Here is a 17,465-nt window from a genome sequence, read left to right on the forward strand (position 1 = left end):
TAATGCAACTGCATGGTAAGAAAATATCTGGAGTTGCTCTTGTGGGATGTTTGGGTAACATCTGGCATGCTTCTGATAGCAACTTGTGGGTCCAATATGTGCTCAAGAAGATAATGAGGAGGCGATTCTTCTAAATATTACAGTGGTGTCAGTGCATACTATGCTGTAAAATGAGCATTTTGGAGTTCCTGCAGTTATAATGTGCTGCTGAGCAAACCTTCCCTTTTGCAGGCCAAGTATTTCTCCCAAAGGTTAAGTGTAGAGTCTTATGATACTTGGCACAAACGAGGAGGAAGAGAAATCAGATTTCTAGCCTAAACAGCTATATCTTCTCAGAAGATGTCTCTGTTTCAACCATTGCTTTTTAGATGATTTCCTTAAGCCCTGATTTATTACTCTGAGTTCAAAAACTGTGCCTAGTCTGAAGATGCTTGAGAAATACACTCCCTCTCTCCATCGACCCAAGCAGTTGGTTTTTGATGCAAACTGCTCTGGGTAAATGCGAACCAGATGTTCCCTGATTCTGACATGTGACCTGTCCCTCACACCCTCAGCCAGCGCACGTCGGTCAGAGAGCTGCAGAACAGCACAGGGCAGCCTCAGTTAGCACACTGCTCCAGATCCCACTCACCCCATACAGACATCATCTGCTGGAAATAGCACCCTGGCCCCAAAAAGCAGAATCACTGCACAGTGCCGACCACAGTCAAATGAGCAAACATGCCAGTCGTCTGTGGGATCTAACAGAGGTGCCAAGCTTGCATATGCTCATGCCTGCAATCCCTCTGCTCCAGCTCTGCCTGCAAGCACCCTGCAGAGAGCCTGTGCTGCTGCTCATGGCAGGTCAGCCCATCCAAGAGGTCTGAGATAGGGAAATCTGGAGTCAGATCGTGTTTCCTAACTGTTAATAAAATTTCCCCTGGAATAAAAGCAGAGGAGCTGGCGCCACTTTGTGTTATTCAAAAACCACGAATTTCCTCTCCGTCCAGACTCTGTTGCAACTTCTTAAAAATGTAAGATGTTTTTCCCAAACAAATATCCTCCTCCTTCATAATGAACCCAGGGAAAATTAGCAATCCAGTTTAGCAGCACTAGCAATGAGAAGAGGGAAGGGTGATGGTGAAAGAGCACGACACCTTGATGCATGGGAATGCAGTAGTCTTTCACCCCTGCATGGGAATGTTAAAGGTTTCTGCCACAGAAGGAAATGCAGATATGAAGGATGATGCTGAAGCCAAGGTGAAGAGTGTCAGCTGCACGACAGAGAGACAAGAAGAGACCCAGCTCTCAGCGAAGGCTTCCCACACACAGACTGGACTGTGGGGCTCTCCCAGTACTGTCTTGCTGCTTGTGTCATGTTTCTCGGTGCTGCTGTAGTCTCTACAGTACAGCAGATGGGATGTGGGCATGGTCAGAGCTGCATGCATCAGAGTCTGCTGGCAGTAAGCAGGGACCTCTGCCTCGATGGGGACACCTGTACTTGTAGACCTACATATAGGGGGTGATCTGTGCTGTGCTACCTCTTAGTACTCTGCACATAGCCACAAGGTCAGGACTTTATTACTGACTGTAATAGACATATGCAGGGAACTGGATCATGGAATAGATTATTTCCCAATTTTTAACAGTGTATGTCACCCTACATCTTTCATTGTTCAGTGTATTACTGTCCTCCTGGCCTAAGGCCTCTGGTTTTATGAAATAGACCTCTGCTATTTGCTGGAGCCTCTGGAGTTTGTGCAATGATTTTGTGCTAAATTTGCTGCAGGCAATAAAAACTAAGAACAGCTGCAAACACAAAGACAAGTGTAGATTTGAAGAGGACTTCTTTCATGCTTTGTCATGTTATTTCCAACAGGCTGAAAGGCAGGCACCTCCTGAACTTCAGAGGGATGAACAGTATTTGTCTGGAGAGGAACACTGTAAATATCCCAGTGCTGGACTCTGAGGTGCTCTGCCAGGTCATGTGAGCTACAGCTGCGTACAGGGTGCTTCTTGACAGAGTCTGGGGAAAAACTGGGGCCATCAGACTGAAATCCAGCATTGCTGGACTTGGGGTATGCAAGGTGGGAGCTCCAGCCTGACCACCGATATCCACACTGGGGGAAGTGTCTGTGGTTTACATATGAGCCCTTTCCTGAAGAAAAAGAATTAGTACAACACCACTAGAGCAAGAAGTGGGGCAACCCAGTGTCAGAAATTAAATTACTTTCCAGCCTAACAAGCTTTGCATATATGCATATATGCAAGAGAGATTCTTTGGTATGCTCTGCAATTCATCAATTAGGAGCATAAACTTTTTAGGAGAAAGATTTAGGTTTAAGATTCTGCTAGTTTTAGCCATGTAGAAATGACAGCCTCAGTCTCCTGCATGCCAGGAAAGCACTTCATTATCCTCACAGCTAATATGCAAACATTTTTAGCTCATACTTAGGACAGCACTGATCACATCATTTAGCTGTGGCTCAAATGGTACAGGCAGCATAAATTAGCAGCAAAGTGTACAGCTAGATCTGTCTGTAAAGAAAAATATGCTCTCAGATATACGTGAAATTCCTTTCTTCAGAGTGACTTGCTCTGTTTAGCTATAGGGAATTTAACTGGCAACATTTCTAATAAGATTAAAAATTTGAATTTTAAATAACAACTCATGATTAAAGAAATCAAAAACAACACAAGAGTCAACGCGTCACATCATTTCTCCTGTTTTCCTATTAGTTACAGTATATTTTGAAAAATAGATACGAAAAATAACTGCATGCTTTGTCCTGAACAAAACACTAGAGGAAGACACAGAACCAGGAACAAATCTTAAGGGAAATGTAGAGACTAGTAAGTGTGTTTATCTGCAGTTATATACAGACACACACACGTACACAGAAACAGAACCAAACCAAGCCTACAGCCTGAGGTCTCAAATGCAGGAGCAGGATCCGTGCGCTAGCACAGAACTGCTGCTGTGTGTTATTGGGGTTCTGCAAAGGGCTGGAAATGCATCTTGGTGTGGTGCCTAGTGGGACCGGAACCAGAAGTCTTATTGTATTGGGCTGTGGGCACACCAAATCACAGAGAAGCTTGTACCACATTACAAAATCAAACCCCAAAGCACCCTTTGCCAAGTTGCTTTTCATGGTTGTGCCATATTCTGCCTTCTAGCATGGAAAATACCATTGGCCTGATAAGAAGCATGCAGTGTGAGGTGTGTAGAAACACTTGAATACATAGAATCATAGTATCGTAGAATTGCTCACGTTGGAAAAGACCTTAAAGATCATCGAGTCCAACCACGATCTAACCATACTACCCTAACTAACAACTCTCCACATCATGTCCCTGAGCACCACATCCAAACAGTTTTTAAACACATCCAGGGACGGTGACTCAACCACTTCCCTGGGGAGCCTATTCCAGTGCTTAACAACCCTTTTTGTAAAGAAGTTTTTCCTGATATCCAACCTAAACTTACCCTGGCGCAACTTGAGGCCATTTCGTGATTGTTTCAATGTCTGTTCCTAGGGCAGGAACACTGAAACAGGCTACTTCACATTTTCAGGAAGTAAAGATTCTGAAGAACTAATTTTCCCAAAAGAAAGTTGTTTTAGCTAGAAATGTCAGGTTCATCCAAAGGGTATGAAACAGTGTTTGTGGTATATAGAACAAAACACGCAGAGAGAAAAGACACTGCACAGCACAGAATTGCCTGTAGATTTATTTTAATGAAAATTTCATGACCCTCACAGCTTATATATAATTTATTACGGTAGTAACAACATAGCACTGATAATAGTGGGGCTTTTTTGTGATTATGGGCTAGGTGAGCTTTTCAGATAGCTGGAAGCGTGTTTCCACTTAAGAGAAAAAGTCCTCTGCGTGTCTCTGCTTAGCCAGGGGTGTACTGGCTAAGCAGTTGCTGCTCAGAACAGAGCTCTGGAGTTCACTTCCTTTGCTTCATTGTAAATATTCTGAATGTTGAATTTCATATGAAGCAATGCTGTCGACAGCTGGCCAGGCAAACACACTGCAGAAGGGTGCACTTCCAATCCAAAGACAAGCTCCCTCTTGTAAGCATCTCAGCACTCTCCTCCATAGACCCATCTCAGGATAATCACTCTGTTAATATTTGGCTGCAGAGTACCAAATATACTCGAGCATATAAGAAAGAATGGCAACGAATCTTTAACCCTAGCACAAAAGTTGGGGCTCTTGAGGTAAAAGAATCTCTTTTTGCTGTGCACGCTCTGCTAGCACTTTTGAGTTAGCTCTATAACAAACAAACCTCTTCTGTGTTTTCTCTTTGAGGCAAAAACGATGCATTTTTCCTCTTTTCCATCCTCTCAGAAGCTACCAGCGGGGATTTGGCTGACGAGCTGAAGATGGTGTTCCTTTTCTGGCAGGAGTAGTAATAAACTTGAGACAGAAAACTGAAGGGCAAAAATCCTGTGTAAGCCCGCATGAAAGAGGCTACTGGTGGCTGCTTTCTTGGCCTTGTTTGAGTGGCAGACCTTCGAGGAATGCAAATAGTAGCAGCACTCTGTTTGCTTTAGAGAGGTGTTAAATAAATATTTTTACAAGTCTTTTCTGCAAGACATTTTAAGTATAAAACACTGAAAAGAAACTTGCTGCCCCCTGATTTCACTAGCACAAATGTCGCTATGTTTTCTGCACCACATTGTTAATTATTGCAGCTTCCAAAGGAACATCATAAAACTCACAGGGAAAGATGAACTGACCGTGGGCATCATTATCAAGATCAACGAAGACCACCAGAGACAGCTGACGTGCAAAAAGGATTTGATCCCACTAGGGCTGGGTATCTGCTCCTGCTGTGAATTACTCCAGGCTTTTGCATACAGAAAATGCATGAGCTTTCTGAAAGTTCCTTGCTTCAGTAAATCAGATTGTAAAATAAGACCATACAGGGATTTCAAAAAGAGCCTTTCAGTATTCATGAATGTGAGATTTTGCTTTCCAAAACAAAATAGGAATGGTGTGCAAGACAGAAATAGCTTATTTTATTTCAGATGCTGTGAGAGAGAGCAGAGCGGGTTCTCCATGCTGCATGCTTTGTTTAATTATACAAATAAGATTTGAAAAACACATGCGGACAAGAAAATTTTGTTGCAGGAACTGAGAGAAAACACACACACACAGATTAAAGAAGGAAACATTTGTTTATTAAAAAGGAAAAGGTTCTGGATGGCAGCACAGTCAGACATGAGACAGATGAATGTATGCACAGCTGTTCATGTTTAAAGACAGAATATAGACATAAATACAGTTAGATCTTTGCTGTGCTCTGCTGCTACAGTATTTTTATACAGCCAATTCAAAGGAATATCTGTCATAACTGAACACGAGGAGAAATTTATCAGAAACAGAGCACAGATTGCTTCTCTAAGGCCAGGATAAACAAAGACCAGAAAAGCCTCTCAAGCTTTGCTATTGCAAAATAAACTTAATTGTGCAAAAGAAAACCACCTTCTGTGGATGAGAAGATTAAATGTCACATTCAGGTCCAAGACAGATCTCTTGTTCTTCTGTTTGAACAAAATGCATAAGGTAATTTTCCTCTGCTCTTATCACAGTAACTGCTCTGTCTGAAGGGAAGCCAGCACTGTGAAGCAGGAATGCACTTTAAAAGCAACATCTTACTTTCTCTGTGATCTATTCAGCCTATTTCCAATGCACAGCAGAGACAGGGAGGCTGATGAGATCCCTCTCTTCCCCCCCCACTTCTATATTTTTTTTAATACAACAAAGTCATCTTGAAGAAGACTCAGGAGGTGATGACCAGTCGCTCCCAGAGAGGAAAGCAGGAGCCAGACCAGCAGTCAGGCCTTGGGCTGCAACTTCTTGCCCAGACCTGCTGCTCTTTAGCCTTGAGGACATTGCCTCCTGTTGGCTCTGCCAGCTGGCTTCCAGTACTAATTTGTGTGTGTTAAGTGAGTCAAATACTACAATTAGTCAATACTACAGTAAGCATAAAGGCATCTAACCCCAGCCTGTGGCATTCCATGACTCAAGCACCACATCCACAGGAGAATAGGAAAGCGTATTGTGTTGTGAAAACTAATTTCTTTAAAGGGTTCTGGTGGGGTTCTTTAGAGTGCAATTGGGAATTGGTTCAATTTATAAGTAAGTAAACAAATAAAGCCAACACACATTTATTGCTGACACAGAATCTCAACTGCAAAGCGTATATAGAATGCTCATTTTAATAATATTTCCTATTAAAAAAATAAATGATCTTGCTTTAAAACTATTTTTGGATACAATTTTTCTGCTCTCTCTGTTTTTTTATAATGTAAGTTTAAAATATTATAGCTTATTTCCATTTCACTTCCAATAGAAGTGCGGTTTTGACAGCTGCAGAACATCAAATTTCAGGAATCTGTTTGCTTCTTTATGAGAACATAAACCAACCACCCTTCACACTTTTGCTAATCATATTTAAAACTCTGGAAAACATTGAAAGCATTTGCAAGGTAGCAATATTTTATACTGGGCCTGAATTTCTTAGGGATCTCTTGGGTTTCTATCAATGAAAATGCAAAGATATAAAACTCCTCCAAGTTATCTGCAATTTTTATTTCAAATAGTAAACAAATCTGAGATGCTAACCACATTCAAGGCTACAGGAGTAAAATAAATAAATAAATAAACAACAAAGCTTCTTTCATCATTTCAAGTACTTCTTGGATATTACAGAAAAATATACAGACGCCATCAAAAATCCACATAGACAAATAGACATGCTGAAATCAGTCGCAGCTGATCCCCTGAATGTTGGATGGGCTCTTTGTACAACACACCTACATGAGTCCTACATCAAACACCTGAGTTTATTCTGTTCCTCTGTGCAGGGAGGGGGCACAAAAGGGCCCGAGGACAGACTGCTCCAGCATGATTTCAGCTATGATGGAGACCCACTGAAGGACAAAAGCTAGGGTTTCTGGCTCCTGATATCACTGTAGGAAAAATACAACTAGAAGAAAGGTTCTATCATATTAAGATGTAACAGGTCCTAGGCAGTATGCCATCATTTCAGAGTGCACAGAGTGACATTTCATTGGCTGAAGGTGAGCAAAAATTGTTTTTTATATCTAGTCCATAATCAACATACAACAGTCAGCTAAGTGCTCTACGTGTGTATGTGCTTACACAAGTTATGTCTTGCAAATGTTGATCGGATTGAACACGTTATAGAGGATATCCAGGGGAACATATTACAATCCTCTCTAGTGATTGTCATTCCTCAGTTAGTTCATTTTCTTCTTTATGGATGAGTGATGGGACAATTCAGTGCTTTCCTAAACCTCCAGAAAATCTGGAGAGCCACTTGCCTGTGACCAGCAGTGCCAGCTTGGCACAGACCCACTTGGTGGACCCTTCAGCTTCTTGCTCAGGACCCACTGCTCAGGTAGGATCCCACTCAGATGGGATGCTGTGCACATTTGCAGCCACAACAGTTGGAAGAAACAGAAGCAGGATACTGTAAGTACAGCCCATAACTAATCTTTTATTACACGAACCTGTAAACACATCAGCATCACCAAGTTTCCACATTCATCTGAGTCAATAATCAGGCTCATGTTTCCCTTAAATTGTTCTCAAGATGAGAATTAACCAGTTTAAATGGAAGGATTGATTAAGCACTGATTCTCAGATAAATCAGAATCATAATATGAGGAATTCATACAATGTCAGAACACACAAGATTCTCACTAAACTAGGGCTGAAGACCCCAAAACAAGCTCCCACTCCCCCCCCTCCCAAAATCTTAAATGCGATGTTGTTTCATATAGAAGTTGAACTCAGTCAGAGGGTATGCTTTAATTATAGAAAATTTATTTAAATTAACAAATTACCTGATAAGAATATGCTGTGTTGAATATGATGTGAAAAGTCACTTTGTTTGATAATGGATTTTCAGTGATTTTGCAGCAGAAGAGCTGAGCAATTCCCAGCCTGTAATCACTATTTCAGGGTTGAAAAGAAAGCGATCCTCCTGTAGATGGAGGTAGATTGCAGCTTACCTCCTGCCAAAGCAACCATTGAGGGATCAGACTAGGAAAGAATTGATCTGAGTCTAGCATAGGGAAGAGGAAGAACTGAAGTAGATTATTTCAGTGAATGATTTACCAGCAACCTCCTCAAGAAAGATATAAATGATCACTGTAGTAGGGGCATGCTGATTGTGAGGTGGAATTTACACCTCTGAAATAAGATTTCCTTCCAGGGGAAAAGGTCTGCATGACTATAATCTGCTTGTGCAGCACTTATTCCAGTATCTGTATCTATCATGGCAAGGAGGTATTAGAATTATTCTGTGCACAAACAAGTTGACATACTACATTTTGTGCTAAGCATTCGATTAAAAAAAAGAAGTATACAAGTACATTCACACAAGCATATTTATTATATAAATACTTTATAAATTACAAGACTTTAATTATAAACATAAACATTTCTAGGAAAATAATGTTTTAAATTCTTAATAACTTTTACAATTAATACAAGGCACATAGTGCAAAAATACATTTCTGATGCAGAGATAAAAAAAAAATAATTACCTACGTGTGTTATCTAAAATGTAGCTGCTTACACTTATGTGGTACAGTATTGTTTTTAATTAATACATATTACTAATTTGTGGTTAGCTCTTTGTGGGTAAAAATCTGATATAGTTGTCATTTGATCTACCAGTTTTACCAGCATACAAAACAAATATTTGGTTTACAGAATGCACATTGTCAGAAGTATGTATAGTTATCCATTACATCATATAAGATACTACACATGGAGAAAATTCTGCTTGGAATACCTGAGTATTTCCCCTGAAACACATTATCTTTGTTAGCACATACTTCTACAGTTCTGGACTGTAAGGTAATCCAACAAATCTGCTAGCCTTCCCCTCTAACATACAGTTACTTTTCTGGAAGAAATAATTCTAGTTAGCAGATGTTAGAGCTGCATTTACAACCAGTCAGAAATCAAACTGAGTCAAAGATGGACACCAGCCACACTGTGAGCATGATGCTGCCCAAAGTTTTACTGAAAACTAGATTGAATTGGAATATAAAAGGGAGACATGCTAGTCATTGCTAATATACCATTGTAATAACGTGTATATGGAAAGGGTTTAAGTAAATACATGTTCATACAATCACACAGAAGGTGATGTGGTCAACAGATAAACTGCTTTTACAGTATATTTGGTTGAGAGGCAGGGATTAAAATCAGATCTCCAAGCAATACTTCTCCTTATTTTCTCTTCCTGTAACCACAGAAATACTATGCATCAAATGTTTAACATGTGCTATAGAGACTACAAAGGTCAAACCACACTTGTCAGCCTTACCGCTAGTATTTGAGCACCACAAAGGATTTAATGAGGGACAAGGAAAAATGTTTTTTACTGACAGAGAAACACACAGACCTATAGAAACTATCTCAGGAGAAAGAACACTGGTTATGTACTTTCCTGCTGAAAATTATTGACAGGATACACAAAGTTGCACGTATTTGAAATTACCAGCTGTTTTCTCTATGTAGTGATAATTTCCTTTCCAAATTTTAGTAGAGCCAATCAAGAAAATCAGTGCAGAAAGTACTGAATATTGCAGAAAGAATTGCACTGGTTAGTTGTAAGTAAAGTACTGCAGTTTTGGCACAGTTTAAGGTATTATGCATGTTAGCAACATGAGTGCAATTTGCTTGCTGACGTTTCTACTTTACAAAGAACGGAGGTCTCCCTATTAAAACCTGAAGGTTGTGATTTACACACTTGTTAGCCCGTAAACAGGCAGTACCTCCCCAAATAAACACCAAAGAAAACAGGAAGGAGTTCTCAGCAGTGAGCATTACAGTAACGAGCATTACAGAGATGAAAGAATTAAAAAATATGTATATACACAGCACCTACAATTTGCACCTAAATGACAGATGTTCCTGCTTTGATGTTCTTACCACATCAGAGTTCTCACTTTATTTGAAGCTGGAGACCAGTAATTGTGTTAGGAATACATTTCCCACAAAACCCTCCACATCTTCCATATATTTTGGTACCATCCTAGAAATTAGACAGAGAGAACAGTCAGTCAAGAGAAGCTGCTGAAATCTCAGTTGTATGAAATGCTTCTTGAGGTTTGCACACAATAGACGTTTTACAAATCAAACCTACAATTATTAAATCTAGAGATAGCATTTAATTAACAGAACAGGCACAGAAATCCTTTATCATTATTGTTGTATACTTTCCACCCTAGCGTGGTATGCAGTATTTTCCTTAACTGTGCTTGTCTACTTCTCCTCTTCAGTTGGTCTTTTGGTTTCCATTATGAGACAAGTTGGAAGCAACTCCTGTAGTATGCATCTTCAATAAAATGGTATTTTGTATAAGGCAATATTAGGTACCTCCAAATTTTTAATGAACCCAATCAATATGACAATGGGCTCTTAAAACCAGTAAGAGAAGGCTAGGTAGGCAGTGCTATCTGGATTAGATTCCAAGAGGTGTGATTAAACATGTTGTGATATCTGTAAGATTAGTTTATCAGGCCTCATACTGCACTTGGAAGAAGATTTAGATAGAACAGTGACCTTGAACACTGTATTTTATTAATAAATAGCTTTGCACTAAAGAGTCATCCAGAGGCATAATATTTTACAATAGCAGGTAAAGTAAAACAGCATTTACTTACCTGGGATTTGTGTATGTCAGCGGTTGCATAGTTGCCCTGAGCCATCCACCTAACAGTACTGGATAATCTCAGACCTGTACCAGCCAAATTAATGCTGAACTGGCCCTAACAAAACAAAAACAAAAGGTAGAATACAGAACCGATAAACAGAGTTCAAAATACTAAAACACTTATATATAGCTTAGGTTATATCTGGACTTTAAGTACTCAAAGGTGCATATTTCTCTTGGGTTAGTTACATCACATTATTTCCTATCTTTTGACTCTTGCGACACAAAAGCACATGAACAAGTTGTTCTGTAATAAGTAGCACCTGTTTGCAAAGTCTGAGTGCAAAACTGACCATTGATCAGGCTGGAGCACCTCTTCTATGAAGAAGGGTTGAGGAAACTGGGCTTGTTTAGCTTGGAGAAGAGAAGGCTCCAGGGAGACTTCATTGCAGCCTTCCAATACTTGGAAGGCAGCATATAAACACGAGGGGATACGACTGTTTATAAGGGTGGATAGTAATAGGACAAGGGGGAATGGTTTTAAACTGAGACAGGGAAAGTTTAAGTTAGATATTAGGAGGAAGTTTTTCACACAGAGGGTGGTGAGGCACTGGAACAGGTTGCCCAAGGAGGTTGTGGATGCCCCATCCCTGGAGGCATTCAAGGCCAGGCTGGATGTGGCTCTGGGCAGCCTGGTCTGGTGGTTGGCGACCCTGCATATAGCAGGGGGGTTGAAACTGGATGATCATTGTGGTCCTTTTCAATCCAGGACATTCTATGATTCTATGATCAGTTAATTCAAATTATTTTAGCCTCCTTGCTACGTATTTAAATTAAATTTACAAAAAGTATGTACATGCAATATGCAAGAGTGAGGCTGATTTTCTTGAGAAACATTTCTAAGTGCCTGAACTTTTAGGAGACAACACAGTCAGGTCCTGATGTTATCTGGAAATTGGAGATAAATCACTTCTTAGTCATCCAGGTCTCAAGCCTTTGCATGCAAACTGCCCAAGCATCATTATTATATCATCTCCCATTTCTTTCTTTGTATACTTAATAACATAACTGAACATGAACATAAGTGGAGGATAAAACAAATACATTTGTTGCTAAATAGGATGCTTTGCTATACAAACCATTCAAAATATTTTATTGATTCTGAAGTCTTTGCTTAGAAAAATAAATACTCTGAAAACTATCTTCATAACACAGATGGTTCATATGAGAACAAGAAAAATAATTTAAAAGCTAGTAAACAAACCTGGGAATAGAAAATGATTAAATTACATCTACACAGAAGAGCAATGTGTGGAAAAGTAAGTGCTACCTCCACAAAGAGCCTAAGTATTGGTTTAGGCAGAACTCTAATCTGAAAACTTCCAGCCACCTGCATACAATTCACTAAAGACCTGAATTTCTGATTTCAGACTATAAAAATTGCTTAAATCCCAATATCAAAGCTTTAGCAAAGATAAAATCTCCATTATGTATTCCATATTTTATTTTTAATATTGCCAGTGATATTTATATGTATGTATACATACATATACAAAACATCTGTGTATGTTTAATATGTTTTATATGTGTAAAAATACATCATTCAGCCTTATTCTTGAAAGTCATCGAAATTCCTTTCTAAATATTCAGTCTTAACATTGTTTGTTATGGCAGATTTGTTTCAAGTGCATTTCTACATAAATTTGATATGTTGATAGCACTCCTGTGCTCAGGATGCACTAACATAAGCAAATATCGACAGGGTAGATAGTTCTTTGAAGGCTGAAAAAGGAGATTTCCATTAATGAATAAAGCATCTGGAGGAAATTCATACAAATGGTGTGGAATGTTTCCCACAGTTAACAGGCCCAATGTAAATACATTCGTAGGGGTATTGTTTTGTAAAAATAAATAAGAAGTGCTATGTGCAGTTATAATGACAGCATAACAGCTATCCGTCATGCAGTAAACTCAAGGCCAGGGACAGATCTAAAGAGCAGAGTGAATGAATTGACACTTTTTGACTGCATGCAGACACAGAGGTTAGTTTCAATGCAAATTTACAGATGAAAATACATCAGTGCAAAAACACATAAGCAGAATGACTTCCTGACAAAAGTTACTGATCACAAATAGATATGTACTGCACTGAGCCCAGACAGTCTGAATGTTGAAGGTATTCAATACTGTAAAGAACTCCCAGCAGTTTTCTTACCAAAGGTTAAGTTTGCCTAACTTAAGCACTTCATTTGTACCTAAGTTGTAGGTCTCTATCTGCCTTTGAATGCATCCTCCCACGTAGCCTGTCTTAAGCTTAGACATCCAGGTTAGATAGACACCAAATATTCACTTGCATGCAAGTCTGAGCTTATTAATTTTATTTTCCTTTATAATGAGTGAAAATAAATATGCACTTCCAGAAGATGATCTTGAGGTCATTATCAGACACCTTAAGATATCCTAAGGTTTCTAATGTGGTAAGAGTCTATGAACCATTTTCTAGGGAATCTCATTTCTTCCAATAGACTCCAAGCACAACCTAGGTTGACTACATTAGGCTAGGGCTATAACTGCACTAGCAAGGAGTAAACTGCAGTATGAGCAAAACTGTGAAGTGAAAAAATCAAGAACCTCATGTTTATATACAATAGACAAATCAGGATTTTACACTGGACTAACTCTCATCTAGTCCCATAGACTGAGTTCTCATCAGCAGTTGGAGCGCATATGGCCCTTCTGGAACTCATCATTTGATTCAGTTTCATCCACAGGGCATCCACTTCATGTGTCCCAACACTGCTCCATGGCATGAACCAACAAACAGAAAGCTGGGACACAGAGACATTCACTTAAGAAGCCCCAGCCATTCCAAACTAAAACACTGACACTGAATTCAGCAGCTAAACAGGGTTGATTTCCTCTGGTAGTTTTCAGAAACAGAAAAAAAACAGATGATGGAACAGAGGAAGAAATAAGAGAAAGCACTTATTAATGTCACACACACACCAGGCAGAATGAATTTCAGAAATTTAGAACCTTTCAGCACTAAATCAGTAAAACTTTTTTTCTTTTTTCCAGGGGAAAGAAATCATAAATACCTGTGGACATCTGGCAGCACTGTAGCAATCTCCAGCTGTAGCAAACGGAACTGCTCTCCCAAGTATAGTCTGAGCAAAAAGAAAATCTGTGGCTAGAAAACAGAAAATTACTCAATACTGAAAGTACTGCACTAGAATATTAGAATCTCAGGTGAAAACAGTGTGAAATAGACAATCTTTTTTTCTTTTTCTTTTTTTTAATAAACTGTGTTTTGCATTGTCCATGCCAGCTTATGCCACATGAATCAAAACTACAAGCCCAGTTTGCTCTTTGAGACACGATGAAGATAGGAGGATATGCAACTGCACATAGCTCCACATGAGCTGGCTGTGGCCCAGTTTGCCACCTTCAGTCAGGGGCTTGAAGTGCAAGATTTCCAGTCTGTTTAGTCTGAGAAGGGACTATCTACAACACGGCTTGGCCTTCTCAAGAAAAATATGCCAGTGAATTAGAGGAAATGGAATAATGGGAACAAAATCTTTGAAACTGAATCTAATTCATATGTAAATTAAATAAGCAAATGCAAATTTCAGGTCTACTTGGGAATTGTTTCTCTGTTTCTTGTGTGTGTTTATTTTTTCTTTGTTGAAATTTCCACTGAAGTCATAAAGAAAACATGAATTTTGTTTGCCAGAAATGGCATTACTAGATCCACAAGTGAGTTGAAGAGATAATTCTCTAATCACAGCCATGCACAATATCAACAGAGGGCTCACACTGGCTAAAAGTGCCAAAATGCTTACTTCTAATTTGCATGGAGGCGACATCAAATCTTATTTTGCTAAAAACCGTGAAGCCAGCTGCAAGGTAATCATTTCGACAGGCACAGTCTTGCCTCCTGCTTCCATTGAAAGGACATTCATATGGATTCTGTAACCTAGAGAATAGCAAAGATTTAGTTTTCCATTTGACATTTTTCCATAACAGAATACTGTAGTGAAAAATAATTGTATTGCACTGTGCCACCTACAGAATATTAAAAAATTACTGAACATGAAATTGAAGCTATTAGCTCAGCTCAACTGAAATATCAGTGTGGATTGAAGCCATTTCTGAAGTCAAGATAGAAAAAAAAAAGTGATCATTTATTGCAGTTATCTCAAGTCCAGCTTGGAAATATCCACATTTCTGCAGATGTGTTTGTATGTCTAGATATTCAAAACAGAAAATTAAGGAAAATAAATTATATTAATCTGTTCTTACCACAGGTAAGTATCATTTTACTGATTTATTTTGGAAGAAATAAATGCATTTAATAAATTTACAAAACCACCACTTTTATTTATTTATTTATTTATTTATTTGTTGTACCTGAGTCCATACACTTCAGAGAAATTGTCTGCTTCTCCTTTTACCAACGTCAAATATTCTTTGGGATTGTCTAAGTGCATGTCTGAACAATAGATCTGCAAGAGCAAAAGCAGACCCTTAGCAAAATCTTTATGAGAAAAGTATTATTTAATAAAATTGTGTTCATAAAAACTCCAATATAAAGCATACTTTTATCATCCTTCCTTTAATGTTGAGTAGGTATTCACCGTCTTTTCTCATCCCTTTTCTAATCTGGATATCTTTGCAGGTGGTAATAATTTCACCTTCAAAATGAATGATTAAATCATATTAATATTTCATGAATAGAATGCATTTTTAGTACTTAATTTCCCGTAATTATGCTCTAAATATGTTCATTGTTTTTGTATAAATCAGCTTGGAAAACATTAAGTTCATCTAACAAGTACAGCTGTCACTTACATTCCTCTGCATGGCAGATCCTCCTGGTATCTGGTTTTAAATGTGGCAGGCACAAGTCACTGGATAAGCCATTTTCAGTCATACACACTACTGTTCTCTCCTTTACCCCTGCTCCACAAGACACTGAGCACTAAACATGGATAGCAATCAGCAGTTAGTTTAGAAGGCAGTAAATAATTAACAGAAGTAGATCAGCGAATGCCTTGGCAGCTATTTGTTTTCGAGGCAGGTAGCAAAAATCAACTTGCACGTCTGTACTCACATTGGTCCACTTCCCCACTCTCCAGGTAGCTGCTTGTGAGCATCCTTTGATATTGCAGTAATAAATGTATGGGGAGGGTGTTACTGGGCATTCTCGATATGCCACAGTTCGAAGGCCGAAGGCGTGCTTGTTTTGAACAGAATGGATTCCAACACAGTATGTGATCCTCTGTTGGTGATCCACCCCACAGCTGGCTGAACACTAAAACAAAATCCCAAGTATTGATGTTATTCCTGGGGAGCTGAACCTTCACACAGCATTGCGAACACAGATAAGTCATCTCCAACCCTTGTTTTGGCAAAATCATGTAATCTGATGTATGCCATGTTGGTTAAACAGTGTGCAGAAGTTGAGGTCTGCTGCAATAGCGCACGCAAGGAGATAGGACATTGTATGCAGCTCTTGTCAGAGCTTACAGAGCAGTTCCCTCTCAGCTGCAGTATGCACATACACATACACATGTCAGGAGTGCAAGGGAAACAATACTGAGCCCACATTTCACTTAAATCAAGGAAAAGATTTCTGTTTGCTTCAGTGAGATTGCTGAGAGTCAGCAGAGGAGCCCTGTGGTAAGGGGCACTCAAATTCAGATGAAAATATGCTTTTTTTTTTTTTTTTTTTTTCTCTCTGCACATTTTACAACAGTATAATACTCTTCAGTGTGAAGTTACACAAAAGAGATGTAAGCAAAACCATTAGTTTACCTGAGACAGTTCTCCTGTGAGCACAACATATTTGGAGGGAGCTCTCCTGCAGTTTTTGATGGGTGGAGGCTTTGTGGCAGGATCGCAGAAGCTTTCATCCACTTGGATCTGGTTTTCATCCACACACTTAACCTTCTGGTGTATTTCCTTTCTTCTATATGACGTCGAGCACTGAGCATGAGAAAAACAATCACAGTTTGTGTACCTAAACTAGTTATTTACAGAGTAAGGCTATTTGCCAATTGTCACACATCATTAAGGCCCAGACAGCAACAACCTATATGAAATCTGTTATCAGTGTTGAACTGAATTATGTACTGAATCAAAATCCCTTTGTTTTCAGTGTTCAGATACTTCCAATCAGCTGAAAAAAACCCAATAGCACTTCATGACATGACACTGTAACTGGTGGGTGAAATGGAGCAGAAAATAAGTATGTCAGGCTAAATGAAAGGGTGAGTGAAAAAGCTCTTCTGTATGAGAATTCAAAATAGGATTTCAGTGAAATATGAAACGAATAGCTTGGTCTTGAAAACAAAACATAAGGAATCCCTAGAAGCACGTACACAATATTACACTGATAGAGCTAAAGAAAACAAAACTGCTCTGGACACTCAAACTAACCTGTTGTGATGAAAAAGGCAGGCTCAAATACACAAACTCCAGTCTCAGCAGATGCAATAATCAATACCATTGCTTACTTACTGCCTGTTGATTCTAGTCAGAGACCTGAACATAATTTAACTCAAATTTGGACCAAGTCACAATTAGGAGACTTGCCAAGGTGTGATATATGAGTCAAAGCTATTGTTCAAATTCTAATATTACTGAATCAGAGTGGCAATCTGAAGTACAGAAAACAGATGCTGTAAAGTAGAACAGCTCTGCTAGATGTAACCTCCAACATTATCAAATTTCCTTGAAAACCTTGAAGAGACTGCAAGACCTTCCC

At 39.1% G+C, this 17,465-nt stretch overlaps 1 protein-coding gene across 2 annotated transcripts in view; it reads right to left on the bottom strand.

The window, feature by feature from the left end:
* Positions 1-7,150: 7,150 nt before the first annotated feature.
* The window catches only part of ADAMTS20 (ADAM metallopeptidase with thrombospondin type 1 motif 20), a 93,207-nt gene continuing 82,892 nt past the window's right edge, over positions 7,151-17,465 (bottom strand). For both annotated transcript variants that reach the window (XM_085219775.1, XM_085219768.1), the window contains exons 31-39: positions 16,514-16,684; positions 15,810-16,010; positions 15,548-15,677; positions 15,296-15,390; positions 15,107-15,201; positions 14,539-14,672; positions 13,795-13,886; positions 10,707-10,811; positions 7,151-10,075 (exon numbers count right to left, since the gene is read on the bottom strand). In XM_085219775.1, the coding sequence (XP_085075901.1) occupies positions 9,986-10,075; positions 10,707-10,811; positions 13,795-13,886; positions 14,539-14,672; positions 15,107-15,201; positions 15,296-15,390; positions 15,548-15,677; positions 15,810-16,010; positions 16,514-16,684 (1,113 nt within the window). In that variant the 3' untranslated portion in view covers positions 7,151-9,985. The remainder of the gene's footprint in view (positions 10,076-10,706; positions 10,812-13,794; positions 13,887-14,538; positions 14,673-15,106; positions 15,202-15,295; positions 15,391-15,547; positions 15,678-15,809; positions 16,011-16,513; positions 16,685-17,465) is intronic.

The sequence above is a fragment of the Meleagris gallopavo genome, chromosome 1 (assembly GCF_905368555.1).
Source record: "Meleagris gallopavo chromosome 1, MGAL_WU_HG_1.1, whole genome shotgun sequence".
Taxonomy (NCBI): Eukaryota; Metazoa; Chordata; class Aves; order Galliformes; family Phasianidae; genus Meleagris; species Meleagris gallopavo.